A 24,287-nucleotide genomic window follows, 5' to 3' on the forward strand; every position below is an offset into this window, starting at 1 on the left:
TCATAGACAACAACGCGGAAGACAAAGGCACACGCCGACAACTGAGCGCAAGATGGAGGCGCGCGCCGAAGAAAATTACTGTTTTTAGGGGCTCCGACGGGGGGTTTTGTTGGGGAGCACCCCCAGTTTACTTAATACAAATCGCGCCGGCATTGTGAGGGGTTTGGGGGGTTGTAACCCCCCACATTTTACTGTAAACTTACCTTTTTCCCTAAAAACAGGGAAAAAGTGAAGTTTTCAGTAAAATGTGGGGGGTTACAACCCTCCAAACCTCCCACAACGCCCCCACAATGCAGCGCGATCTGTATTAAGTAAGGTGGGGGGATTCTCCCCCACGCCCCCCCCACGTCGGAGCCCTAAAAACAGTAATTTTCTTCAGCGCGCCCCTCCGCGCTGCGCTCAATTGTCTGCTCGCGCCTTTGTCCCGACACGCTTTTGACCTGACACCGTCTCTGAGTGGTTGTTTGAGGAACTGTATGCCAGACGACATGTCAGAAATCCACAGACTGAACATGTGAAACAATGGAAGGGTGGAGTTTGTTTTCACACTGAAATTCTGTAACATTTTGTACAGCTCTGGCTGCCATGCCCAGCCAAGAATTTGGTTTTACTACATTTAGCCTAAGATAGCAGCAACACCATTTTTTTATTCAGTTTCCTATTTGTTGTCACGCACTGTAAAGATATTATATTATGCCTATTGCTGTTAGATCCTGGAATCAAAACACAATAAAGTGGAAGTTTATAGGCTGCTTGCTTTGGTGTGGGCTGTGGCTACCAAAGCAATAATACAGATGTACTCCTAGGAAGAGTCAGCTCAGTTCAGAGCTCCACCAGACTTGGTCAAGGATCATGGACTGTTTATAGGGAAACCTTGCTATCTCTAGGCTATAAACTCACCAAGAGTCAAGACACGTGGAGTTCTCACCTACAGCAAGAGCCAGACACGTGGAGTTCTCACCTACACCCAGATACACTAGTGAATATTTGATTATTGGTTTATTTTCCTGCAGTTCAAGGGCAAAGTTCCTACCTGTGGATATCCTTTCATATGCATGCCATCCTTTCTAAAATCTCATGCCAATGAATGTGCACCTAAGGACGTCCCATATATTTAAATAGTGTGACCACTATATATGGTATATAGTGCAACCACATCTCACCAGCATCTCAAGATCCCACTATCAATATACAATACATTGCAATGACACTTAAATACTGCTAGTACCGTTAAGTTTGAAGCAGTTTACAGTGTAAGAAAGTCAAGATAATACCTTGGGAATTAAAATTTCCATCTAGAATAATGAGTGCAATTTCAGAAATATGTCTTGAATAGTATTATTTTTAAATATTTTCTAAAAAGACAGTTAAAAGTTGAATTAACGCATACTGTAGTTCAAAAGTTTTCCATTGTTTGGGAGCCTGACGAGCAAGAAGTTTGTGGATGCCTGGAATGCACTCCCGAGAGAGGTAGTGGAGAGGAAAACGGTGACGAAGTTCAAAGAAGCGTGGGATGAACCCAGAAGATCTAGAATCAGAAAATAATAGTAAATATTGAAGAACTAAGGCAGTACTGGGCAGACTTTCATGGTCTGTGTCTGTATATGGCCTTTTGGTTGAGGATGGGCTCTGGGGAGGGCTTCAATGGCTGGGAGGGTGTAGATGGGCTGGAATGAGCTTTGACGGAGATTTCAGCAGTTGGAACCCAAGCACAGTACCAGGAAGAGCTTTTGGATTCTTGTCCAGAAATAGCTAAGAAGAAAAAAAATTTAAATTGAATCAGGTTGGGCAGACTGGATGGATCAGTCGGGTCTCTATTTGCCGTCATCTACCATGTATGTTACTATGAATTGTATATCTCTTCGTACCTTTAACAGATGGAAATTTAAAAGGGCAACTATTGGATTGTCTTCTATTTTAACAGATGCAACCAGTTTCAAATGAAATATCATATATTTTGGGCAATCACTGGATAAAATCTTATAAAGAATAGAACGTAAACAAAATACCTTCTCCCATTGCTAACCAACAGGGTTTTACAAAGAAGCTTTATAATTTATCATAATTGAACTGCTGTGTTTTGAATGGTTTGCAATTTTAGAATTTGTTTCAAAGAACCTGAATAAATGATATTGCAGAAATCCAATTTTGATTTAAGAGGTAGAAGCTCTCTCTCTCACCTCTCCTTTCCCTTCTTTCCTTACCCCTTGTGTCTAATTTATCAGAACCCCCATAATCTCACTGTTTTAATAACAGGGTTGTAGGTTCAAATCCCGCACTGCTCCTTGTGACCCTGGGCAAGTCACTTAATCCTCCATAGCCCCAGGTACGTTAGATAGATTGTGAGCCCACTGGGACAGACAGGGAAAATGCTTGAGTACCTGATTGTAAAACCGCTTAGATAACCTTGATAGGCAGTATATATAAAAAAAATTTGAACAGCTTGTTAAATGTATGTGTTAGGTGAAAAAATGGTATTGTGTGGTACTACTATTGCAACCCTGGGTCTATACACAAACCCCAAGATTCCATATAAGGTGTTCAAAGTTGAGCGTGCAAATTTGGGCGCACATTCAATTTCCACATTCAATGTAATTCAGTAATGAGCCAATTAGTGCCAATAATCAGGTGCTAACAATTATTGGCACCAATTGGCAACAATTTGGATTTATATGTGCATCTTGCTAGTTTTTTTGTTCATTTTCATACTCAATTATTACTGCAGTTATATTGTCCTGAGCACATTCAGACATGCACCCCTCATCACCCACATATCATCTTCCCTCTTCCCTTTCTTATTTTCCCTGTGTTCACCATCTCCTCTTCTCTACCCCCCTAGATATCCACCATCATTTCTTTCCTACCCCTCCCCCCCAAGGTATAAATCATATTTCCTTCATTCCCCCTCACCTCCAAATGTGCATCTTTCTTTCCATCCTTGTGTCCAACATCTCAACTTCCTTACTCACTAGGTGCCCAGCATCACGCCTCTACTTCCATTACTGCCGTACCTGCTTCCTTCAACACGAGTTTGCATAGGAGATATACTGCACGATAAATCCCCGGGACCAGATGGCATCCATCCAAGGGTAATCAAGGAACTGAGAGGGGCTATAGCTGAACTGCTTCAACTAATAGCCAATCTGTCAATCAAATCAGGAAGGATTCCGGAAGACTGGAATGTGGAGAATGTTACTCCGATCTTCAAGAAAAGTTCGAGGGGAGATCTGGGAAACTACAGACCGGTGAGTCTGACCTCGGTACCGGGAAAGATGGTAGAGGCGCTGATAAAGGCCCGCATCATTGATCACCTTGACGGACACAATCTGATGAGGACCAACCAGCACGGCTTCAGCAAAGGAATATCTTGCTTGACAAACTTGCTGCACTTCTTTGAGGGAGTAAACAGGCAGATAGACAAGGGTGACCCGTCAACATTTGTATATCTGGATTTTCAGAAGGCGTTCAACAAGGTTCTGCATGAACGACTACTTCGAAAAATTGTGAGCCATGGAATCGAGGGTGAAATACTCATGTGGATTAAAAACTTGGCTGGCGGATAGGAAACAGAGAGTGAGGGTAAATGGACAATACTCAGACTGGAAGAGTGTCACGAGTGGAGTGCCGCAGGGTTCGGTGCTTGGACCTGTGCTCTTCAACATATTTATAAACGACCTGGAAATTGGTATGACGAGTGAGGTGATGAAATTTGCAGACGATACGAAGTTATTCAGAGTAGTGAAGATGCAGGAGGATTGCGAAGACCTGCAATGGGACATAAACACGCTCGTGAAATGGGCCACGACATGGCAAATGAGGTTTAATGTGGATAAATGTAAAGTGATGCATGTCGGTAACAAAAATCTTATGCACTAATACAGGATGTTCGGTGCAGTACTTGGAGAGACCCCCCAGGAAAGAGACTTGGGAGTACTGGTCGACAAGTCAATGAAACCGTCCGTGCAATGTGCAGCGGCGGCGGCGAATAGGGTGAACAAAATGCTAGGAATGATTAAAAAGGAGATCACGAACAGATCAGAGAAGGTTATCATGCCACTGTACCGGGCCATGGTATGCCCTCACCTGGAATACTGCGTCCAGCACTGGTCGCTGTACATGAAGAAGGACACAGTACTATTCAAAAGGGTCCAGAGAAGAGCGACTAAAATGGTTAAGGGGCTGGAGGAGTTGCCGTACAGTGAGAGATTAGAAAAACTGGGCCTCTTCTCCCTTGAAAAGAGGAGACTGAGAGCGGACATGATCGAAACATTCAAGATAATGAAGGGAATAGACTTAGTAGATAAAGACAGGTTGTTCACCCTCTCCAAGGCAGAAAGAACGAAAGGGCACTCTTTAAAGTTAAAAGGGGATAGATTCCGTACAAACGTAAGGAAGTTTTTCACCCAGAGAGTGGTAGAAAACTGGAACGCTCTTCCGGAGTCTGTTATAGGGGAAAACACCCTCCAGGGATTCAAGACAAAGTTAGACAAGTTCCTGCTGAACCAGAACGTACACAGGTAAGGCTAGTCTCAGTTAGGGCACTGGTCTTTGATCTAAGGGCCACCGTGTGAGCGGACTGCTGGGCACGATGGACCACTGGTCTGACTCAGCAGCGGCAATTCTTATGTTCTTATGTAAATATTTTTTCACTCAGAGAATAGTTAAGCTCTGGAACGTGTTGCCAGAGGTTGTAGTAAGAGCAGATAGCGTAGCTGGTTTTAAGAAAGGTTTAGACAATTTCCTGGAGGAAAAGTCCATAGTCTGTTATTGAGAAAGACACGGGGGAATCTACTGCTTGCCCTGGATCAGTAGCATGGAATATTGCTACACCTCGGGTTTTGGCCAGGTATTAGGGACTTGGATTGGCCAACATGAGAACAGGCTACTGGGCTTGGTGGACCATTGGTCTGACCCAGTAAGGCCATTATGTTTTTATGTTCTTTATACGAGAGTGTTATGCTTGATATAATTTTGAAAATAAAAAGTAAATAAAAAATCATAAACGATAAAGCATCAAGGGCACATATTTGCAAAAGAACAAAATGTGGTAAAATAAAAAGAGAGGTGACCTTGAAATAAGAATGAAGGATGAAGCACTGCAACCAAAAATCAGACAATGTTGTTTTGAAATCTAAGACACGTTGCTATGAAATTATGGATCATTTTTGCACCTGTTCGATGATCGTTGCGGAAAGGTACGGTATTTGAGTACAAGTGTATTTTTTTTCAGGGTCCAAGCCTCTGCGTGGCTGTGTGACACATTCTAGGATGATTGCCTTGCAAATTCTGCTCCTGGCAGGAAACCAGATTTTGCATTTCTGTGAACAAGGAGAGGAGGCTCAGTCAAATAAGGTCAGAAAGCCATTTCCTCTTAACAGAAAAAGCACTGGCAGTGGTACAGTACACACCCACAGTCAGACCTGGGATGCACGAAGATGTTACAAGTCACAAGAGGTGGAGTGAGGCATTGTACTCTCCTCACTCCCCAGGCACCTGTTTCTATTTTATGAATTCTATTCTGGGAAAGAGGAAATGGAGGGAGTTTTCCTTATTTAGTTTCCTGATATATGTTTGCTCTTTTTGATAGACACTCGCAGTCATTCGGAGGACAGTTTCTCAGTTGTATTCTTTTTGAAAATTGGCCCTCTCAAAGAGATAAAAAGTTTGAATGGGCTTTAACAATGAAGGTAATTTTTTTTTTTACAGGACACCTATAAGGGATCGCTTTAAGAAAGGTTTGGACAAATTCCTGGAGGAAAAGTGCATAGTCTTTTATTGAGAAAGACATGAGGGAAACCATTGCTTGCCCTGGATTGGTAGCGTGGAATGTTGCTACTCCTTGAGTTTTGACCAGGTACTGGGGATCTGGATTGACCACCGTGAGAACGGGCTACTGGGCTTGATGGACCATTGGTCTGATCCAATAAGGCTATTCTTATATTCTTATGTCCTGGTGGCCAATACGTCCAACTAGATGATTTTCAAAAAAAAAAAAAAAAAAAAAAAACTTGGACGTCTATAATTTTCAAAACTGAATCCTTCTGGAAGTCCAGTTTTGGATGTTTTGTGGGACATGCACTTCCACATGTATAGAAAGCCATTTCCCTAAGCCAGGGGTGGGCAACCTTGGTCCTCGAGGGCTGCAACTTTAGAACATAAACATTGCCATACTGGGACAAACCGAAGGTCCATCAAGCCCAGTATCCTACTTCCAACAGTGGCATGTTCCCAAAAAAGCAGTAATAGTACTTCTTTGGGACTCAGATAAATTTTTGATTGCTTTATTTTCAATTTTATTTTATGACTGCAAGATATCATTTTTGATTATACAGTTTGTGGATTTCAAATAAGCAATTTTAATAATTCTTTATTGATTTTTAAACAAGAACAGTGTTATATAAATAAAAAAGCAGCATATTATTGCATTCAGATATAGATAACAGAACTATCATTCAATAATTACATTATTTTGCATATAGTAATAACATAAGAACCAAGTAAATAATATAATATGAAACCAAGTTACCTAAAATATCATTATCAATATTTCCTCCCAACCACCCAACCCCCCACCCTCCCTGGATGTGTAAAGATAAATAAACCAAGAAAAAAGTAAGACAAAATACAGTATTATATTTGTACAAATGTAGTCACTGGGCACCAAATTTTGTTGAATATTCCACTAAGTCCCCTACACTCTGCATTAATTTGTTCATATTTGTATATAGTACACACATTCACCCACCAGAAAGTATAATTTATTCTATCATGAATCTTCCAATTACTTGTAATCAATTGAATGGCTATACCTGTAAGAATTAAAAATAGACGACTTTTATACTTATCTAAAGTGGATTTAACATGTAAAATAAGCAATTTTAATTTCTTTTCCCTCAAAACAGCACTGTGTGTAAAATAATACAAAATAGATTTTTCACAGACACAATTATATTTTCTAAAAGAAACAAAAGGAAAAAATTTTAACAAGATGATGTACGGGGCGGACTCATTTAGGCAATTACTTGGTGCTTGTCACCCATGAGTCATCGGCCCGTGGTAAAACTGTGAAACACCATTACAGTTCCGCCAGTACTGAGGTCTTAATCAATCAATATAGACACAGGTGCTTGCTCTTGAGGGTAGAAATTAAACATGTTTCTTTTACCAATTATTTTGTTCTTTTGATAGTTTTTGGCAAACATTAGGTTTTTGGTTTTTGGCCCAAAAGAATAAAACAGATTTTTTGCTGTCTATCCTAGAAAATAGCAGTGGATTTTCTCCAGGTCCATCTGAATAAAGTTTATGCACAAACTTTCCTTCTAGGAAGGTGTCCAAACTTTTTAAAAATCCTGCTAAGCTAGCTGCTTTCACCACATTCTCTGGCAATGAGTTTAATTACATGTTTAGTGAAGAAATGTCTGTATTTTCTGGTTATTTAAAATTTACTACTTAGTAACTTCATTACATGTCCGCCATTCCTAATATATTTGGAAATAGCACACATTCATTTCTACCCATTCTACTCCACTCAGAATTTTATATACTGTATCTCTATCATCTCTCTTCTTATCTATCTCTTCTCCATGCTGATGAGCCCCAGCCGCTTTTGTCTTTCCTCCTATGGAAATCATCCCATCTCCTTTATCATTTTTTTCACTCTTCTCTGTACCTTTTATTTTTTTTATTAAATCTTTATTCATTTTTAAACTTATAGTAAGTGTGATAACATATCCATACAAATAACCATAAATATATCACTTAATAATCAACAATGATACATATAATATTCTCTTATCAACCCCCCCCTCCCCACCCTTATCTATCATACCTTTTCTAATTCCACTGAATCTTTTTTGAGATCTGATGAATTGTACACAATTTTTGAGGTTTAGTTCTACCATGGCTTGATACAAAAACATTATAACATTATCATTTTTGTTTTTCATGTTTTTCCTAATAATTCTTAACATTCTATTTTCAGGATTTCTCCCATGAATATGCATGAGATTGATTTTCACACAATGGACGAAGTACATGCAAATAGACCTCATGTATATTCATTGAGGAAATCCTGAAAACCAAATTGGGTTATGGTCTTCGAGGAACAAGGCTGCCCACCCCTGGACTAAGTAGTACCTGTTGATCAAATAGCTCCATGTCATAGGGCACAAGTTGATCCAAGCCTAGTTTTACCCCATATACATTCATGGAGATGTAGTCCTGTTGTACTTAGAGCAGAGATGCAGAAGTTCAGGCCTCAAGTACCACAAACAGGCCAGATTTTCAGGATGTTCAATTGTGGATTAAGAATTGGTTATCGGACAGAAAACAGAGGGTAGGGTTAAATGGCCATTGTTCTCAATGGAGGAGGGTAAATAGTGGTGTGCCGCAGGAATCTGTACTGGGACCGGTGCTATTTAACTTATTTCTAAATGGTTTGGAAATTGGAACGACGAGTGAGGTGATTAAATTTGCAGGTGACAGAAAACCATTCAAAGTTGTTAAAATGCATGCAGGCTGTGAAAAACTGTAGGGAGATCTTAGGAAATTGGAAGACTGGGCATCCAAATGGCAGATGAAATTTAATGTGGACAAATGCAAAGTGATGCTTATTGGGAAGAATAATCCAAATCATAGTTACCAAATGCAAAGGGTCCACCTTGGGGGTCAGTGCTCAAGAAAAAGATCTGAGTGTCATCATAGGAAATACAATGAACTTTCCACCCAATTTGTGACGGTGGCCAAAAAAGCAAACAAGATGCTAGGAATTGTTAAAAAAGGGATGGTTAACAAGACTAAGAATGTTATAATGCCTCTGTACCGCTCAATGGTGCGACCTCACCTTGAGTATTGCATTTAGTTCTGGTCTCCTTATCTCAAAAAAGATATAGTGGCACTAGAAAAGGTTCAAAGAAGAATGACCAAGATGATAAAGGGATGGAACTCCTCTCGTATGAAGAAACACTAGAAAAGTTAGGGCTCTTCAGCTTGAAAAAGAGACATCTGAGGGGAGATATGATTGAAATCTACAAAATCCTGAGTGGGTACAAGTAGAATGGGTACAAGTAGATTGATTTTTACTGCATGAAAATTTACAAAGACTAGGGAAACACTCAATGAAGTTATAGTAATAGTTTTAAAACCAATAGGAGGAAATATTTTTTTCACTCAGAAAATAGTTAAGCTCTGGAATGCATTGTCAGAGGATATGGTAAGAGCAGTTAATGTAGCTAATTTTAAGAAAGGTTTGGACAAGTTCCTGGAAGAAAAATCCATATTCTGCTGTTGAGACAGACATGGGAGAAACCACTGCTTGCGCTGGATTGGTGGCATGGAATGCTGCTACTATTTGGGGTTTTGCCAGGTACTTGTGACTTGTATTGGCCTCTGTGAAGACGGGATACTGGGCTGGATGGACCCATTAAGGCTTTTCGTATGTTCTTATGAGATAGACTGGCATAAAATGGAGGTAGTATCTATCCAGATCTACCTCGTGCATATTAATTAAAGATATTCTGAAAACCTGACCTGTTTGTAGTGTTTGAGGCCTGAACTACTGTATCTCTGTCTTAGAGATGTCAGAACTATATGCATGCACGGAGTTTCAAGTTTCAAGTTTATTTGTAATTTGATATACCAACCATCACAAGTATCTGGTCGGTGTACAATAATAAAAATTTAAAAAATAAAAAATATGTAAGATATTTTAAAGTTCATAAATAGCTAAGAAAAAAATTGGGAAAGTTAATGACAAGACAAAGACTTAATTGAGACAAGTAGGTGACGAGAGGCGGGAGGGGGAAAGGAAGGTTGTTAATTACATTATGTAAATGAATAAAAGGGAAGGGTAAAACAAAAGGGAGAGGGGAATGTCGCTTCTTAAAAATGTTTCTCTGTTTATTAGTTTTTGGGTTTCTTTTTTTGGGCTCTCAGTTGGAGTTTAGATAGGCGCCTTTGAATAGAAATATTTTAAGGTGTGTTTTAAACTTGTTTAGGGAATTTTCATTTAGGACTGGATAATCCTGTCACTTTGAGTGAGTATCTAGTTGCCATATGATAAAACTATTTGGTATATTCTTATCTAGGAAATTAGAACAAGATAAATGGTGGAGCGTAACAGCATACGGGGATGGTCTTAATACCGCCAGTGTGGCGAAACATGTCGGCAGAGGTCCCCAGACGACAGAGCTTCAGCTGAATAAGTGTTTCAACTTAGAGTTTTAAAGAATAATTAAAGAAATATAAAGAGTGAAGATCAACAACACTAAAGGATCGATGACGATGTCAGCAGTTCTTCTAAAATGAATGAAGGATTAGTGCATAAAACTCTGAAGATCCTTGAATGATAGAAAGTGAATGAAATAGTTTTAATACTCAAAAATTCATGCAATTCTATTTGGTATGCAGAGTGTTTATAGAACTCATTTTATACTTTGGTAACATCATTGTTTTACCTCCATTTATCATCTCAGATAGAAATGAGGGGTTGCAGTTATTTATTGGTTTCTGACATGCAGTAAAAATTTTATTTAATGCAAAAAAATATGATCATGTCACCCCATTTTTAAATAAAGCTCACTAGTTACCTATACAACACAGAATTACTTATAAAATTATTTTATTAATTTTTAAAACCAGAGAAAATAATCAGCCTGAATTCATTAATAACCTACTTATCCCTTACAACATTACAAGGGGGTCCTTTTATCAAGCCGCGCTAGCGGGGTTAGCGCGTCGGACATTTCATCACACGCTAACCCCCGCGGCCAGCTAAAAAACTAACGCCTGCTCAATGCAGGTGTTAGCGGCTAGTGTGGCAGGCGGATTAACGCGTGGTATTACGCGCGTTAAACCCCTACCGCAGCTTGATAAAAGGACCCCAAAGTCTTTGCGATCTACAGCTCAAAACCTTCTTGTTATCCCATCATTGAAACATATAAATACTTTAAGGACCTCAATCTTTTCTGTTAGCGCCCCTTCTCTTTGGAACAGTATTCCAAACTACTTACGCGAAAAACTTACACTTTAAGTCAAAACTAAAGACATTTCTCTTTCTCGACGCGTTTGACTCCCAATTGCCCTTTTTAGGACTACCTAGTATTTAGAAGGAATCTTAATACCTGTTCCTCTTCCTATTGTTCTTCTCCCTTACATGTTCTCTTTTTCTTTACATATTGTAGTTCCAGCCCTCCTTTCCCGCTTGTCTCTGTTCATTAATTTTTTTGTTAGTTTATTACTCCTTAAAAGCTAGTATTTGCCCTAGTGTTGTTGTGTGTTTTTTTAACTGTATTTTAGTCAGTAGCTGGTTTTAACATTTTTGTACACCGCCTAGAAAGTTTGATTAGGCGGTATAGGAAATTTTAAATAAACTTGAAACTTGAAACTTGTCATGGATGTCAAGAATTTCAGTGCTTTATCGTAACAGTCTTAACCTCGGTAAAAAACTCATAAGAATCCTTTGCTCCTTCTCTGCCAAGTCCTGAGGCTTTCATGCCACCAAATGGCAAATTCAGGTCTCTGATGAGCCAACAATTAGTCCAGACCAAACCAGATTGCAGTTTCTTAGCCACACGATGGACACGGCCTACATCTCTTGACCAGATTGTGGCTGCTAGGCCATACTTAACTCCATTAGCTCGTTCAACCACTTCTTCCTCAGTATCAAAGGGCACCACACAGGTCACAGGGCCAAAAATTTCTTCCTGCATGCAGCAGGACTGATCTTTGATCTGTGTAATGATTGTAGGTAGCATGAAGTAGCCATCTCGGTTTTTGTGAGGTATGTCTAAGCGATCCGTTCCTTCCCCACAGAGGATGGTGGCTCCCTCAGCCTGAGCCTTCTTTACATATTTCTTTACCTGATTAAAGCACAAAGGTTACAAATGCATTTAATTGTATTCATTTCTATTGCCTGATAAATTTATAAAATGCTTACTTTGATTCACAAGTTCTCAAGCTGCACATTTGACTTCCAAGAAGATAGGGGCCGATTCTATAAATGGCGCCTAAATTGGCCAGCACCTAAAAAAAGGTGCCGACCACATGTCAATCACACTTAGACGCCATTTAAGGAATCATAGCTAGCAGCAGGGCAGGATTAATTCTTCAAGGACCCCTAGGCACACAAGTATACTGGGCCCCCTGGCCATGCTCCATCCAAACCCTGCCCCATCCCGCCCCATTTATTTACCTGTTTTTAAATTTGTTTTTATGCTTTTTATTAAATATATATATATATATATATATATATATATACCCTTTTTTATTGTACATCACCTAGAAATCACAATAGGCAATCAAAATTTTAATAAACTTGAAACTTTACTTCTTTATTTCCATTTGTATTTCTTTTCTTTTCTTTTAAAATTCAAAACAAACAACAAAAATGACCATACCAGTACCAGTGTACAGTTTTTCTTCTATGCAACCAACAAACATCTCTGAGCAAATCCTTCGCGCGGGTCACGGTCACCACTCACCTTCTTTCTGGTTTGTTTTTTTTTGTCTTCAAACGGCGACGGGTCAGCAAGCAAATAAGATTGGCAACGCACCCCCTCTCCCTGCATCGGCGGCAACTGTTCTGTTGCAAGCGGTGCTGCTGCTCAGCCAAACCTGCCCTTTGACACGAACCACCCATGCGGACAGAGGAAGCTATGTCAGAGTTTCAAGTTTCAAGTTTTATTTTAATTTGATGAGTCGCTTAATTTAATTTTTACTAAGCGAATTACAACATAGAAAAAAAATAACATTTATTTCAACATAATGCTTAAAAATTTTTAAAACAATAGTTAAGACCAACAGACATACAGACCAACTGAGACACTAGTTTAAAAAAAAAAGGGCAGAACTACAATTCAATATTTTTAGGGTACAGAACAGAACCATAAATGGAAAAAAACATTAGGAGGGGGAAAGTAAAAACCTGGAAGGTAATTAAAAATTTTGAACATAATTTATAGATTAAAGACGTCTTTAAAAAGAAAGCTTTTTAAATTACTTTTAGAATGACTCAAATTATTTTCCTCTCTCAATTGCTGAGGTAAAGTGTTCCAAAGTTGTGGAGCCATCACCGAGAACATATCTTGTCATCGAGTTCCAATAATTATCAGGGAGGGAATCACTAAGAGTTTTTGGTTAGTAGACCGAAGGGAACGCGATGTACTATAAGGAATAAGTGCTTTATTGATAAATTGGGGTTCGTTAGTATCAAGGGTTTTGAATACTAATAATAAAATTTTAAAAGTGATGCGGTAATTAATGGGAAGCCAGTGAGATTTGATCAGAAAAGGAGTAACGTAATCATATTTTTTACCATTATGAATAAGTTTAACGGTGGTGTTCTGGATGATTTGTAATCGTTTCTTTTCCTTTTGTGTAATATTTATTAATAATGAGTTACAATAATCAAGTTTAGCAATAATTAAAGAATGAATTCGTATATTTAAAGATTTTGGCTCTAGGAACTTAGAGGTTGACTGGATCATTTGTAATCTGTAAAAGCAAGATTTTATGATGTTACTTATATGCTCATGGTAAGAAAATTTGTTATCGATGATGACACCAAGTATTTTGAAGGATGATACAAGCTCCAGGTGAGTGTTATCAAGAGTAAAGGGGGCACTCAAGTTTATTTAACAAAATATGTAGGAACTAGAGAGAACCAACTATTCCTATCAAAAATAACTCTCTGTTGTACACTTTTATCATTTACAATGTGGACAAGTGAGTGATGATCAGTACACTAGCCCAATCTGTTGTAATGCAATTTAAGTTATATTATTCGAGGAGGGGCCTCAGATCCCCGTGCGCTGCCAGCTATACAGCTTATCAGCCACACTAGAAAGGGAAAAAAAACTCATCGGCCTACCTCCCCCTCCTGCCTAGAGAATGTGCTCACTGCTGACACTTTAAACAGTGGAAAGTTGAAAAGTCTTTACAAACTTAACTCTGGCAGGGCGTTGTAAGATGAAAACACTTCTCAAAACTCTTTGCTGTCTTCACCGGTCCGCTTTACCCATTGAGCTTCAAGTATTGTAGCCGAGAGTCCACCGCCCTGACGCAGCTTTTGCAGCGAAACGTCGGCAGGAGCGGACCGGTGAAGACAGCAAAGAGTTTTGAGATGTATGCGCACATGCGCACTCCTGCCGGCCACAGACCTATGGATCACAGATCATGCAGGTAAGAGTATGCATGCGTGGCTAGGGTTTTATTATATATGATAGCAGATAAACACACAAATAATGTCCCTTCAAAGCCATGGGCTTATTTTTCAGAAATACCAATAAGTAGAGGTGGCCTACTGAAATATTATTACAAGGGGCAGGAGAACTGGTTCTTATTTAACCTGTTCCTCATCTGACCTGGGAGACAATTGATGCGCCTTAGATTCCACTAACCGTAGCAAACCTTATCCTCTTATGGCACAAATTAAAGACGACGAAAATGGAGAAGCAGGGCATAATGATGGGCTTTCAACAGAGACCAGAGAGAAGTAAATGACATTCCAAGTTTATTAAGATCTCCAGAGGATGTGGTAAGAGCAGTTAATGAAGCTGGTTTTAAAAAAGGTTTGGACAAGTTCCTAGAAGAAAAGTCCATAGTCTATTGTTGAGACAGACATGGAGCAAGCCACTGCTTGCCCTGGATTGGTGGCATGGAATGCTCCTGCTATTTGGGTTTTGCCAGATACTTGTGACTTGGATTGGCCTCTGTGAAGCCAGGATACTGAGCTAGATGAGCCGTTGGTCTGACCCAGTAAGACTATTCTTATGTTTGTCTGTTCTTATGTCCACAAAGCATCAGCACTACTGAGATCTGACATGGGGGCCATATTTCAGCTTCTATTGCCTGTGTCAAAGGTCATACACTCTATCAAAACAGATGAAAATAAAAAATACAATAATGAAGCTACTTGTTTACTAATATATAAACATATGCTGGGCTTTACTAAGCGGCGCTAAAGGTTTATAGCAGGGGTGCCCACACTTTTTGGGCTTGCAAGCTACTTTTAAAATGACCAAGTCAAAATGATCTACCAACAATAAAAAATTTTTAAAAATACAAAGCACACTATATGCAGATAAAATGTTAATTATCATTTCTATTCCGGGGGGTTTCAAAGAGGTCAAGGCAGATGACTTTATGCAATTTCACCTCAGTAACAACTATACAAAAATAGACAAATATACCCCCTCTCTTTTTACTAAACAGGAAGCTGCACTGAATGCCCTGCGCTGCTCTCGATGCTCATAGGCTCCCTGCGCTAAAAACCGTTATTGTGGTTTAGTAAAAGGGGGCCATAGTGCAAAATATAGACAGCAAATATAAATTCTCAAAACAGATACATTTTGATCACTAAATTGAAAATAAAATCATTTTTCCTACCTTTCTTGTCTGGTGATTTCATGAGTCTCTGGTTGCACTTTCTTCTTCTAACTGTGCATCCAATATTTCTTCCCTTCTATCAGCCTCCTGTATGCTTCTCTCCTCCAGACTTCATTCCCTCCCCCAACTTTTTCTTCCTCTCTCCCTGCCCCCTACCCTTTCTTTCTTTCTCCCTGCCCCCTTTCTTTCTGTATGTCTGTCTTTCTTTTGTCTCCATGCCCCCTTTCTTTCTTTCTGTCTCTCTTTCTTTCTCCATGCCCCCTTTATGTCTGTCTCCCTGTCTTTCTCTCTCCATGCCCCTTTTCTTTCTTTTTCTTTCTTTCTCTATGCCCTCCCCCAAGCCACCGCCACCGGGTAACATGCAGCTGCTGCGTTCTGAGCTCTCCCTGATTCCACACCGTAAAGAGGAAGCTGGGTCAACCAACCTTCCTCACCTGACGTTAATTCTAACGTAGAGAGAAAGTTCCAGGCCAGCCAGTCATTAAGTCTTAGACGCAGAGATTGGGATGTTTGCCCCACATACTACAGGGGCAAATAATGCAATACATAACATAAAAATCAATTTTTAGATCGCATAACCAAAAATGTTCTATGCAGTTTACAAAGAATTAAATAATCATTAACATTGCAAAATTATAATTGAGAAAGAAAAAGAAAGAAATTAGATAATCAGCGTTAACAAAATAGAGTAAAATAGTGGCCAATTTGGGGGGAGGCCACAGCCCCTGTGGTTTCCCCCCTCCCCCCCATTCCGACGCCTATGCTTTAGAGAATCAGACTCTCACTTTCTAATACAAGAAATATCATATACTGTAAATCTGCTGATTATATAAAACAGCCATTACTATTCAATACACCACATAGCTTAGAAATTGTAGCAAGTCAAATACCTCCAAAAGTTTTCACTGGAATTTGTAATTGGTGAGAATACTTAGGAAAGATCCTCTGTGGGATTACCTTTTCCATATGCTCTTTGCTTATCAGTGCTCCCATGCTGGCAGTAGGATCAGACGGGGCTCCAACCTTCCATTTTTTGGTAGCTTCTACAAACTTCTTCAAAAAGTCATCATAGATGGCCCTCTGAACATAGATCCTGCTTGTGCAAAGGCAAATTTCACCCTGTCAAATCAGAAAAAAAAACCACCACCATGATTTCTGCAAAATATTTTTTGCTGTGTTTCATCACACAATCTTGGTGCCTGCCTTAGAGATTAATCTTGGGACCAGTCTGTTCAAGATCTTTGTAAAGGTTGCATTTTGATGACACTAAGATCTGCAACAGAATGGAAACCCCTGAAGGACTAGACAGAAACAAAAGAATGAGAGGGAGATGCTCAAACTGAAAATGTACTCAGGGAAGAAAAAGGGGAAAACAGCATAGGACAGAAACACTTAGGGGTCCTTTTATCAAGCCGTGCTAGTGGGGTTAGCGCGTTGGACATTTCATCATGCGCTAACCCCCGCGGCCAGCTAAAAAACTAACGCCTGCTCAATGCAGGCGTTAGTGGCTAGCGCGGCAGGCAGTTTAACGTGCGGTATTACACGTGTTAAACCCTTTACGCGTGATAAAAGGACCCCTTACTGTAAATATTTGACAGACTTCAATAATGTACAGGAATGCAACATTTTCCATGTATAAAGACATTCATAGCTAAAGATTATTGTATGAAATTTAAGGGGGTAAAGTTCAGAGGACACATGAAATTACTTTGTGTTTTCCCTGCTTTTTACTGAGAGAGTGGTAAATGCCTGGAATAACCCATAAGCAGAGGGTAATGACAACCAAGTTAATAAAAGGATTTCGGCATTTTTCAGACTGATGTAGAGCAATGGTTCCCAAACCTGTCCTGGAGGACCACCAGTCCAATCGGGTTTTCAGGCTAGCCCTAATGAATATGCATGAGAGAGATTTGCATATAATGGAAGTGGCAGGCATGCAAATCTGTTACATGCATATTCATTAGGGCTATCCTGAAAACCCGATTGGCCTGCTGGTCCTCCAGGACAGGGTTGGGAACCACTGATGTAGAGGACAATTATATAATGAAGATTAGGATGTTGCAGAATTGCAAACAGCACATTCTTCACTCTGAAATTACTAGTAAACATTTCTACGGCGCAACTAGATTAGGTCAACCCACCTGATTGGCAAAGCTTGACCTCACAGTGCATGGAATGCATTCCAGCAAGTCAGCATCATCAAAGATAATGGCAGGATTCTTGCCGCCGAGTTCCAAGGAGAGCTTCTTCCAGTGGAGAGCGCTCCTCTCAATGATACGCTGGGCAGTGACCGTGCTGCCAGTGAAAGAGATCAGTGGTACATCGGCATGAGCAACAAGAGCTTCTCCAGCTTTGGGGCCTCTCCCAAACACAATGTTTATTACTCCAGCAGGAACACCTTAGAAAAACAAAAACATCATTTACGTCTAGGTTTGTAGATGCTTCAAAGGGCTCTAGTACCTGTGGCAAAGGTGATATCTATTTACAATGGACTGGTGCACTCTAAGGAGCAATGACACCTCCATATGTTACAGCTACATTCATCTGGATTATAACTCTAGCTTGGGGTAGAAGTTTATGGTATGGTTATATTGAGAGGAGAGGTAGGTGTTGAATCCTTTCTAACCTAAAACCACTAGAGGTGGTGTTTTATGGGTTTTCCAGTTATATTATTTTAGAAACATAGAAATGTGATGGCAGATAAAGGTCAAATGGCCCATCCAGTCTGCCCATCCATACTTGAATTCAGATACAGTCTGTGTGACCTGAAAACTGTTGTTCTCTCAGGGTTTCTGCAGCTGGCATTGTGTTTGTTGCAGGTTTCCGGGTCTCACTGCGTCTTTGTCAGGTAGAAACCGACATTTCAGCCACCATGCTGTGGCTTTCTTCAGGGTTTGCTCTGAAGTCTGCAGTGTGACTTTGGAAATAGTGGGTTCACTGACCTGATTGGGAACACGGCAGTCCACCAATTTGAATTTCGGTTGGTCATAAATTTGAATTTTGTTGTGAAAGTCCATAGAATGGAAAGGTCTCTGGTAGGATTAAAGATGTTCTCCCCTGGAGCTGGGTTAGATGTTCTCTCAAGGTTTCTTCAGCTGGCATTGTGCTTGCTGCAGGTTTCCGGGTCTCGCATCTTTGTCAGATAGAAACTGTTGTCCATTTCCATTAAATTTTCCCCCCTCTCCTCAACACTGAATACATTGAGGAGCATTTTCAAAACATACATCTAAGTCCGATTTGGATGTATGGTGCTAGATGTCCAAAGTCAGCAGTAAGAAAATGCCTTATTTCAAAAGACAACCCACCATATGTCATGAAAAAAAAATTTTTTTGAACATCCTCTATCTAGACATTGAGGCCACTGGGATGCCCAGACTTTCAAGATGTCTATCTATATACCACATTTTTGAACAAAATTTCATCCATGTCCCAAGCGCCCAGAACAAGACCATTTAGACGTGGGAGGATCCAGCCCTGTAATGGACTGGCCACCCAGATATGGCAGTGGAACAGTGGAACACCTCAGAGGGCACTGCTGTGAACTTCACAAAATGGGTGCCAGATAAACATCTCACCAGAACTCCCTTATATGCACACAATTTTTTTAAATGTATATATATATTTTTTTTCCAAGTATTTCTTTACAATCCTTCAATATAATCTCCCTACTTTTCAATGACTGAGTCGCAACATCCGGGAAGCTTCATTATTCCATCCAAGACACTGTTTTTGTTCAGTTGCCAAATGGCTCTGGTAAAGTCAGAAGAAAGCTCTTCCAGAGATGCAAAACAATGTCTACGCATAGGTTTCAACTTTGGAAAAAGGTCAAGTCTGGTGGACTCATGTCCGGACTGTAGGGAGCATGAGGTAACACCTCCCAGCCTTATTCATGTAGTTTTTCTTTTTTTTTTTCCATATCTTTATTCATTTTTAAAGCCAATATCAAGTGCAACATATTATCAAACAATGTACAAATAAACAGCACTTACTTCCATCAACTGATATAATGATATAATAAAAACATCCCTTCCCACCCACCCTTTCATATAGCAAAAAGACAATCAAGAATAGTTTTTCAATGACGATATTCCTTATGTGCGGGCGAGGGTTGTCGTGAAGAATGAGTGGCCCAGCCAAGAGCAATTGAGGTCGGGTTTTGTGCATTTTTGGGCACATTTTTTGCAAAAAATCACGATAATACACTGCTGTGACATTTCTTCCACATGGAACTATGTCTATGATGATGATGCCTTCATGATCATAAGCAAAAATCATCATTTGTTCGACTTTTGATTGAGCTCGTCAACATTTTTTGGTTATGGGAAGATGGAGCTCTTCACTCGTTGGACTGTGATTTCAACTCCGGCTCAAAGTCTCTGATCCACTTTTCATCAATAGCAACAATGCAATTCAAGAATGCCTGACCTTCAACGTCAAATCTTTGTTTCAGCACGGTTGCATTGTCCATGGTTGCATTGTCCACAGTTGCAGAAATGTTTCTCTTTTTTAAATCATTTGTCAGAATTCGGTATACTGATATTGGTGGAATCCCTGTGGTTTCAGAAAGTTCCTTGCATGTCGCACGACGATCTTGTTCAAGAACATCAGCCCCGCATTTCACACATTGTTCAACAGTTGTTGATTTTGGTCTTCCTGGACTTACATCATCATCTATGCTCACACGACCGCTCCGAAAACGAGTTTCCCATCGAAAAACTGTACGACGGTCCACTGCTAACTCACCACAAACTTCACGGAACACACTGTGGATTTCTGTCAGGTTTTTGAAACATAGAGTTTCAGTCTTAATATACAACCTCTGATCGTCAACAGACACAGTCCCCTAGACACCTGCAACCTCCATTTCCCACACTTGTCACAGCCACACTATGTACCCTACAAAGCTCCTAAGCACACGTCCTGCTGCTTCAAGCACTGAAGTGAAAGTGAAACAAAGTTTACTGCAATTGCATCATCCACTCCCCAAAGTTGCCAACCTGTGCATTATTTATGAAATGACCCTTGTAGGTTATGGTGAGTCCCCCCCCAAACCCACTATACCCACCTGTCTACAACTCTAATAGCCCTTATGACTGCAGGTGGCACCTATATGGCAGTAGAGTAGGGTTTTGGTGGGCTCACATTTTCCACCATGAATGTACTGAAGTGATTAGAGTGGCTTATGGGCAGGGCCGACGAGAGAAAATCCAGGACCCGGTACAAATATTTTTGAGATGACATGTTTAAGGCCAGTACCTGAAATGAAATATAGAACATAGAAATTTGCTGTATTGCTATCAAGAATTTTGTTAGTGGTTCTAAAGTTAGGTCTTTCTGCTAACCGTCAAGCCGTTTATAGTCTCAAATCTCTCGATAACGTAGACAAAAAGGTACGCGATGTCAGTGGGTCCTTTATACTACAATTACAGCATTTACAGGGAACTTAACCAGTGGAATTATTTCTTCCTTCGCTGTCCTGTAAAGTCTTATTTGCAGTCCACGATGAATCAGCATGGCTCATGTCCCGTTTCCTCCTGGGATTTGGTGGGAAAGCAAGGAGTAATCCAAGTAATAAGTTTGAAGCTAGGAATGAACACATGAGAACACTCATTGATTGTCACTTTCACATGTTTTCGTTCATTGAATCATGAATGCACTGTATTATGTCACTCAGAAGGATTTTATCATTGTCACGGCCTTCTAGTGCTTCGCGCTCACTCAACGCTTTGCGATCTTATATGCAAAAGTTCTCGCACCATTCTTTGTCTTAGTTTGTAAGGATGTCTCCTTCTCGAGACGATACGTTTCGGTTTTCGTGATGTTTCTTGGGCTTCATTGGGCCCCCTTGAGCTTCATAAGCCCTGGAGCGATGTACCGGCTGCACTCCACTCTCCTTGGGTCTGCTTATGGGTCTTGCTACTCCTCTCTATGGTTCATTAGCCCACATACCAGGCTACTTAAGACACCTGTGTGCAGCTGTACTAGGCTTACCTAGACCAGGTTCTGATATTCTGAATACAGGTATGTACGTTTGTATTCTGATCTTTGTGGGTGTGAGGGGGTCAGTGAGCACTGGGGGAGTGTGGGGGTGTCTTAATGATGCATGCAGTGGTCAACTGGTCAGTTTGGGCACCTTTGTGGCACTTAGACCCTTCTAAAACAGGTCTAGTTCCAAATGTATAAGTTCTGTCCAGGATGTCTTGCACAATGTTTGATTTTCATTGCAAGACATCCGTGTCTAACGCGCCCTTGTCACTGCCCAAAGCCCGCCTATAACATGCTTCTACCACGCCCATTTCATGCTCTGAACATACAGAGGCTGTAGCACCTCGCTAGATGTACAGAAAGACGGTTTTGATTATCAGCACTTGGACGTCCTGGTGATTAGGACGTCCAAGTACTGATTTAGGATGCTTTTTGGACATTATGTTTTTCGATTATGGGCCCCATAGCCTCTTTTATCTACTGTGGAGCACTATTTATTATTTATTTAACCATTTATATACTGCAGAACTATGTGGTTTGCACATTGGTCACATACATATTTTCCTAGTCGCACTTTAGTCGCCAAACATATGACACAATCTATGAATAAGGCAAGATTTTAAGCTTAAATATATGTGCTGTGCATCCACCCACCAGCTTCTGCCAACAGTCTGCACATCATCCAAGCAGTGACTGACGTCAGCTCACTGGGTTTGGCAACAACCGTGTTTCCTGCCGCAATGGCTGGCGCTATCTTCCAGGTCAGCAAATACAGAGGCAAATTCCAAGGACTGATTAGCCCAGCTAGAAAGAGGAAACAAACGTGTGATATGGAACAGTGCTAGAAGCAGTGCATTTTTATAGACAATAAAGAACAAAAATACCATTCCCCGCTTCTTTTGAGCTCTGATTCTCTTGCTTTCCAGCGGCGATATTAGCACCTCTTGATTAGCCATTTCCAGCAGCAGGAATTTAAGTTTAACTGCGTGTTCCTGTTTAAGGCCAGCTCAAGAAGAACAGCTCCGCAACAATTTCTGCAGTCTGACTGCACACCAAGGCCCGGATTCCGTAAGCAGCGCCTAAATCGGCTGGCATGTAGAGAAATGGCATGTAGAGCTTAGACACCGTTTACAGAATCATGCCTAGCGGCGCCTATGTAAAACTTAGATGCTGGAAATGTAGGCGAGGGTTTTAAAGGCCTACATTTCAGGCGCCTCAGTTTTTGGAGAATCACTCTTTGCAGCACCTAAGTCACGCTCTGTCCATAAAAATGCCCACTTAGGTGTTAGGTGCTGCTCAGCACCATGTGACAGGCACCTACCTTTTATAGATATGATAGGCGCCTTTCGCCCAATTAATTATTTTTTTTTAATTGAAGCTATTAAGGGGATTTTGCCAATTAAAATAGGTGCCTAAAAGGCCGCTATATTTAGGTGCCTTATAGATAATTTGGCTCTAAATGAAGAAAACACCTCTTCCGATTTGTGTTAATTATTTTGTGGACCGGCAAACTACTAAGACTGAAATTTTTTTTAAAAACCATTGCCGCCCCATCCCCACGAGCTCGGTCCTACAAACCATCTGATCCCATCTGCACAAGCCTCAAATAGTTATGATTTTATATTGAACATATTTTATTAAAGTATAAAAAGAAACAATATTCTGTACAATTGCCTTTTTATAAATACAAATAATACAGGGCAAGGATCAACAAAACCCCCGTCTCCCCTCCCCTTCACATATATCCCCTCTACTATCAAGAAAACTGAATAAGCCAAATTATTACAGAATGCTACACAAATATCATGCTAACAGAATACCGCAGTCACACATGGCAGGAATGGTGTTAGGGGGATTGCAACTAGGGCAACTGCCCCCTGGTCAGAGATACCATATGGAAGGGGGAGATGCTGGATGGAAGAGACAGAGAGCAGACGCTGGATGGAAGAGAGTGAAAGGACGATGAAAGCAGAAACCAGAGACGACAAAAGGTAGAAAAAAATAATTTTTTTTCTATCTTGTGATTAGAATATATCAGATTTGAAATATGTATCCTGTTAAAGCTGATGTTAGACACAACTGGGGAGTGCAAAGCCCAGGCAGTGCTTCTTTAGCTTCCAGCTTAATAATAATAATTTATTCTTATATACTGCCATACCAAAAGAATTCTAGGTGGTTCACAACTGGGCAAGTACATATAAAATACAGATGAAATACAACAGATTGGAATAATAAAATTTAACAATAATCAGAATGCGTATTACAATATAATGCCAGTGAAATACATTAGAAGTAAAAAAGTGCTGATAAAATACCCTATGACAGTCAAGAAAATAATGCATGTAATCCGAAGGCAGAAGGCATACGCGGCAGGAGTCCCTGCATAGCGATGGCAACAGGAAGTTGCAAGTCAGCTGACGCCGGCACCTTCACGGACCGGCAAGATTTTTTTGCGGACTGACACTGGTCCACGGACCGGCGGTTGAAGAACACTGTTCTAGACCACCACCTCCTCTTTGGAGTACTTACAGCTATCACAAGCTTATCACATTTGTCTTACAGTTCTCACCTGATCACAGCTTCCTTTTTTCCCCCACTTCTAAAATGCTAAAAATCAGAGAATAGAGTAACTGATTGCGAAAAGTTATCTTTCAAAGATATGAGCTTGATACCATGTTAGGCTCAGGTTTATTCCCAACCACAGCACACTTCCCCCCTCCCTTTCACTGCTCTTTCCAAAACACTAGTGCACATCCTGTTTCTCTACTCTACCCCAAAAAGACAAAGTGGAATTGTCCCATTCAGAATGGTGAGCACTAAAAAAGTGTCCTTCAACTCATCTGATGAATGCAAATGCCTTTATTGGTACAAAATCTTGTGTATATATCCAAAGACTCAACGACCCGACATGTACATGT

General features: G+C 40.3%; 1 protein-coding gene across 3 annotated transcripts in view; it reads right to left on the reverse strand.

Annotated features, from left to right (window-relative positions):
- Nucleotides 1-9,331: 9,331 nt before the first annotated feature.
- The window catches only part of ALDH8A1 (aldehyde dehydrogenase 8 family member A1), a 53,121-nt gene continuing 38,165 nt past the window's right edge, over nucleotides 9,332-24,287 (reverse strand). For all 3 annotated transcript variants that reach the window (XM_033935702.1, XM_033935704.1, XM_033935703.1), the window contains exons 4-7: nucleotides 22,024-22,173; nucleotides 17,526-17,782; nucleotides 16,342-16,503; nucleotides 9,332-11,858 (exon numbers count right to left, since the gene is read on the reverse strand). In XM_033935702.1, coding sequence (XP_033791593.1) covers nucleotides 11,406-11,858; nucleotides 16,342-16,503; nucleotides 17,526-17,782; nucleotides 22,024-22,173 — 1,022 coding nt within the window. In that variant the 3' untranslated portion in view covers nucleotides 9,332-11,405. The remainder of the gene's footprint in view (nucleotides 11,859-16,341; nucleotides 16,504-17,525; nucleotides 17,783-22,023; nucleotides 22,174-24,287) is intronic.

The sequence above is a fragment of the Geotrypetes seraphini genome, chromosome 3, assembly GCF_902459505.1.
Source record: "Geotrypetes seraphini chromosome 3, aGeoSer1.1, whole genome shotgun sequence".
NCBI classification, from domain to species: domain Eukaryota; kingdom Metazoa; phylum Chordata; class Amphibia; order Gymnophiona; family Dermophiidae; genus Geotrypetes; species Geotrypetes seraphini.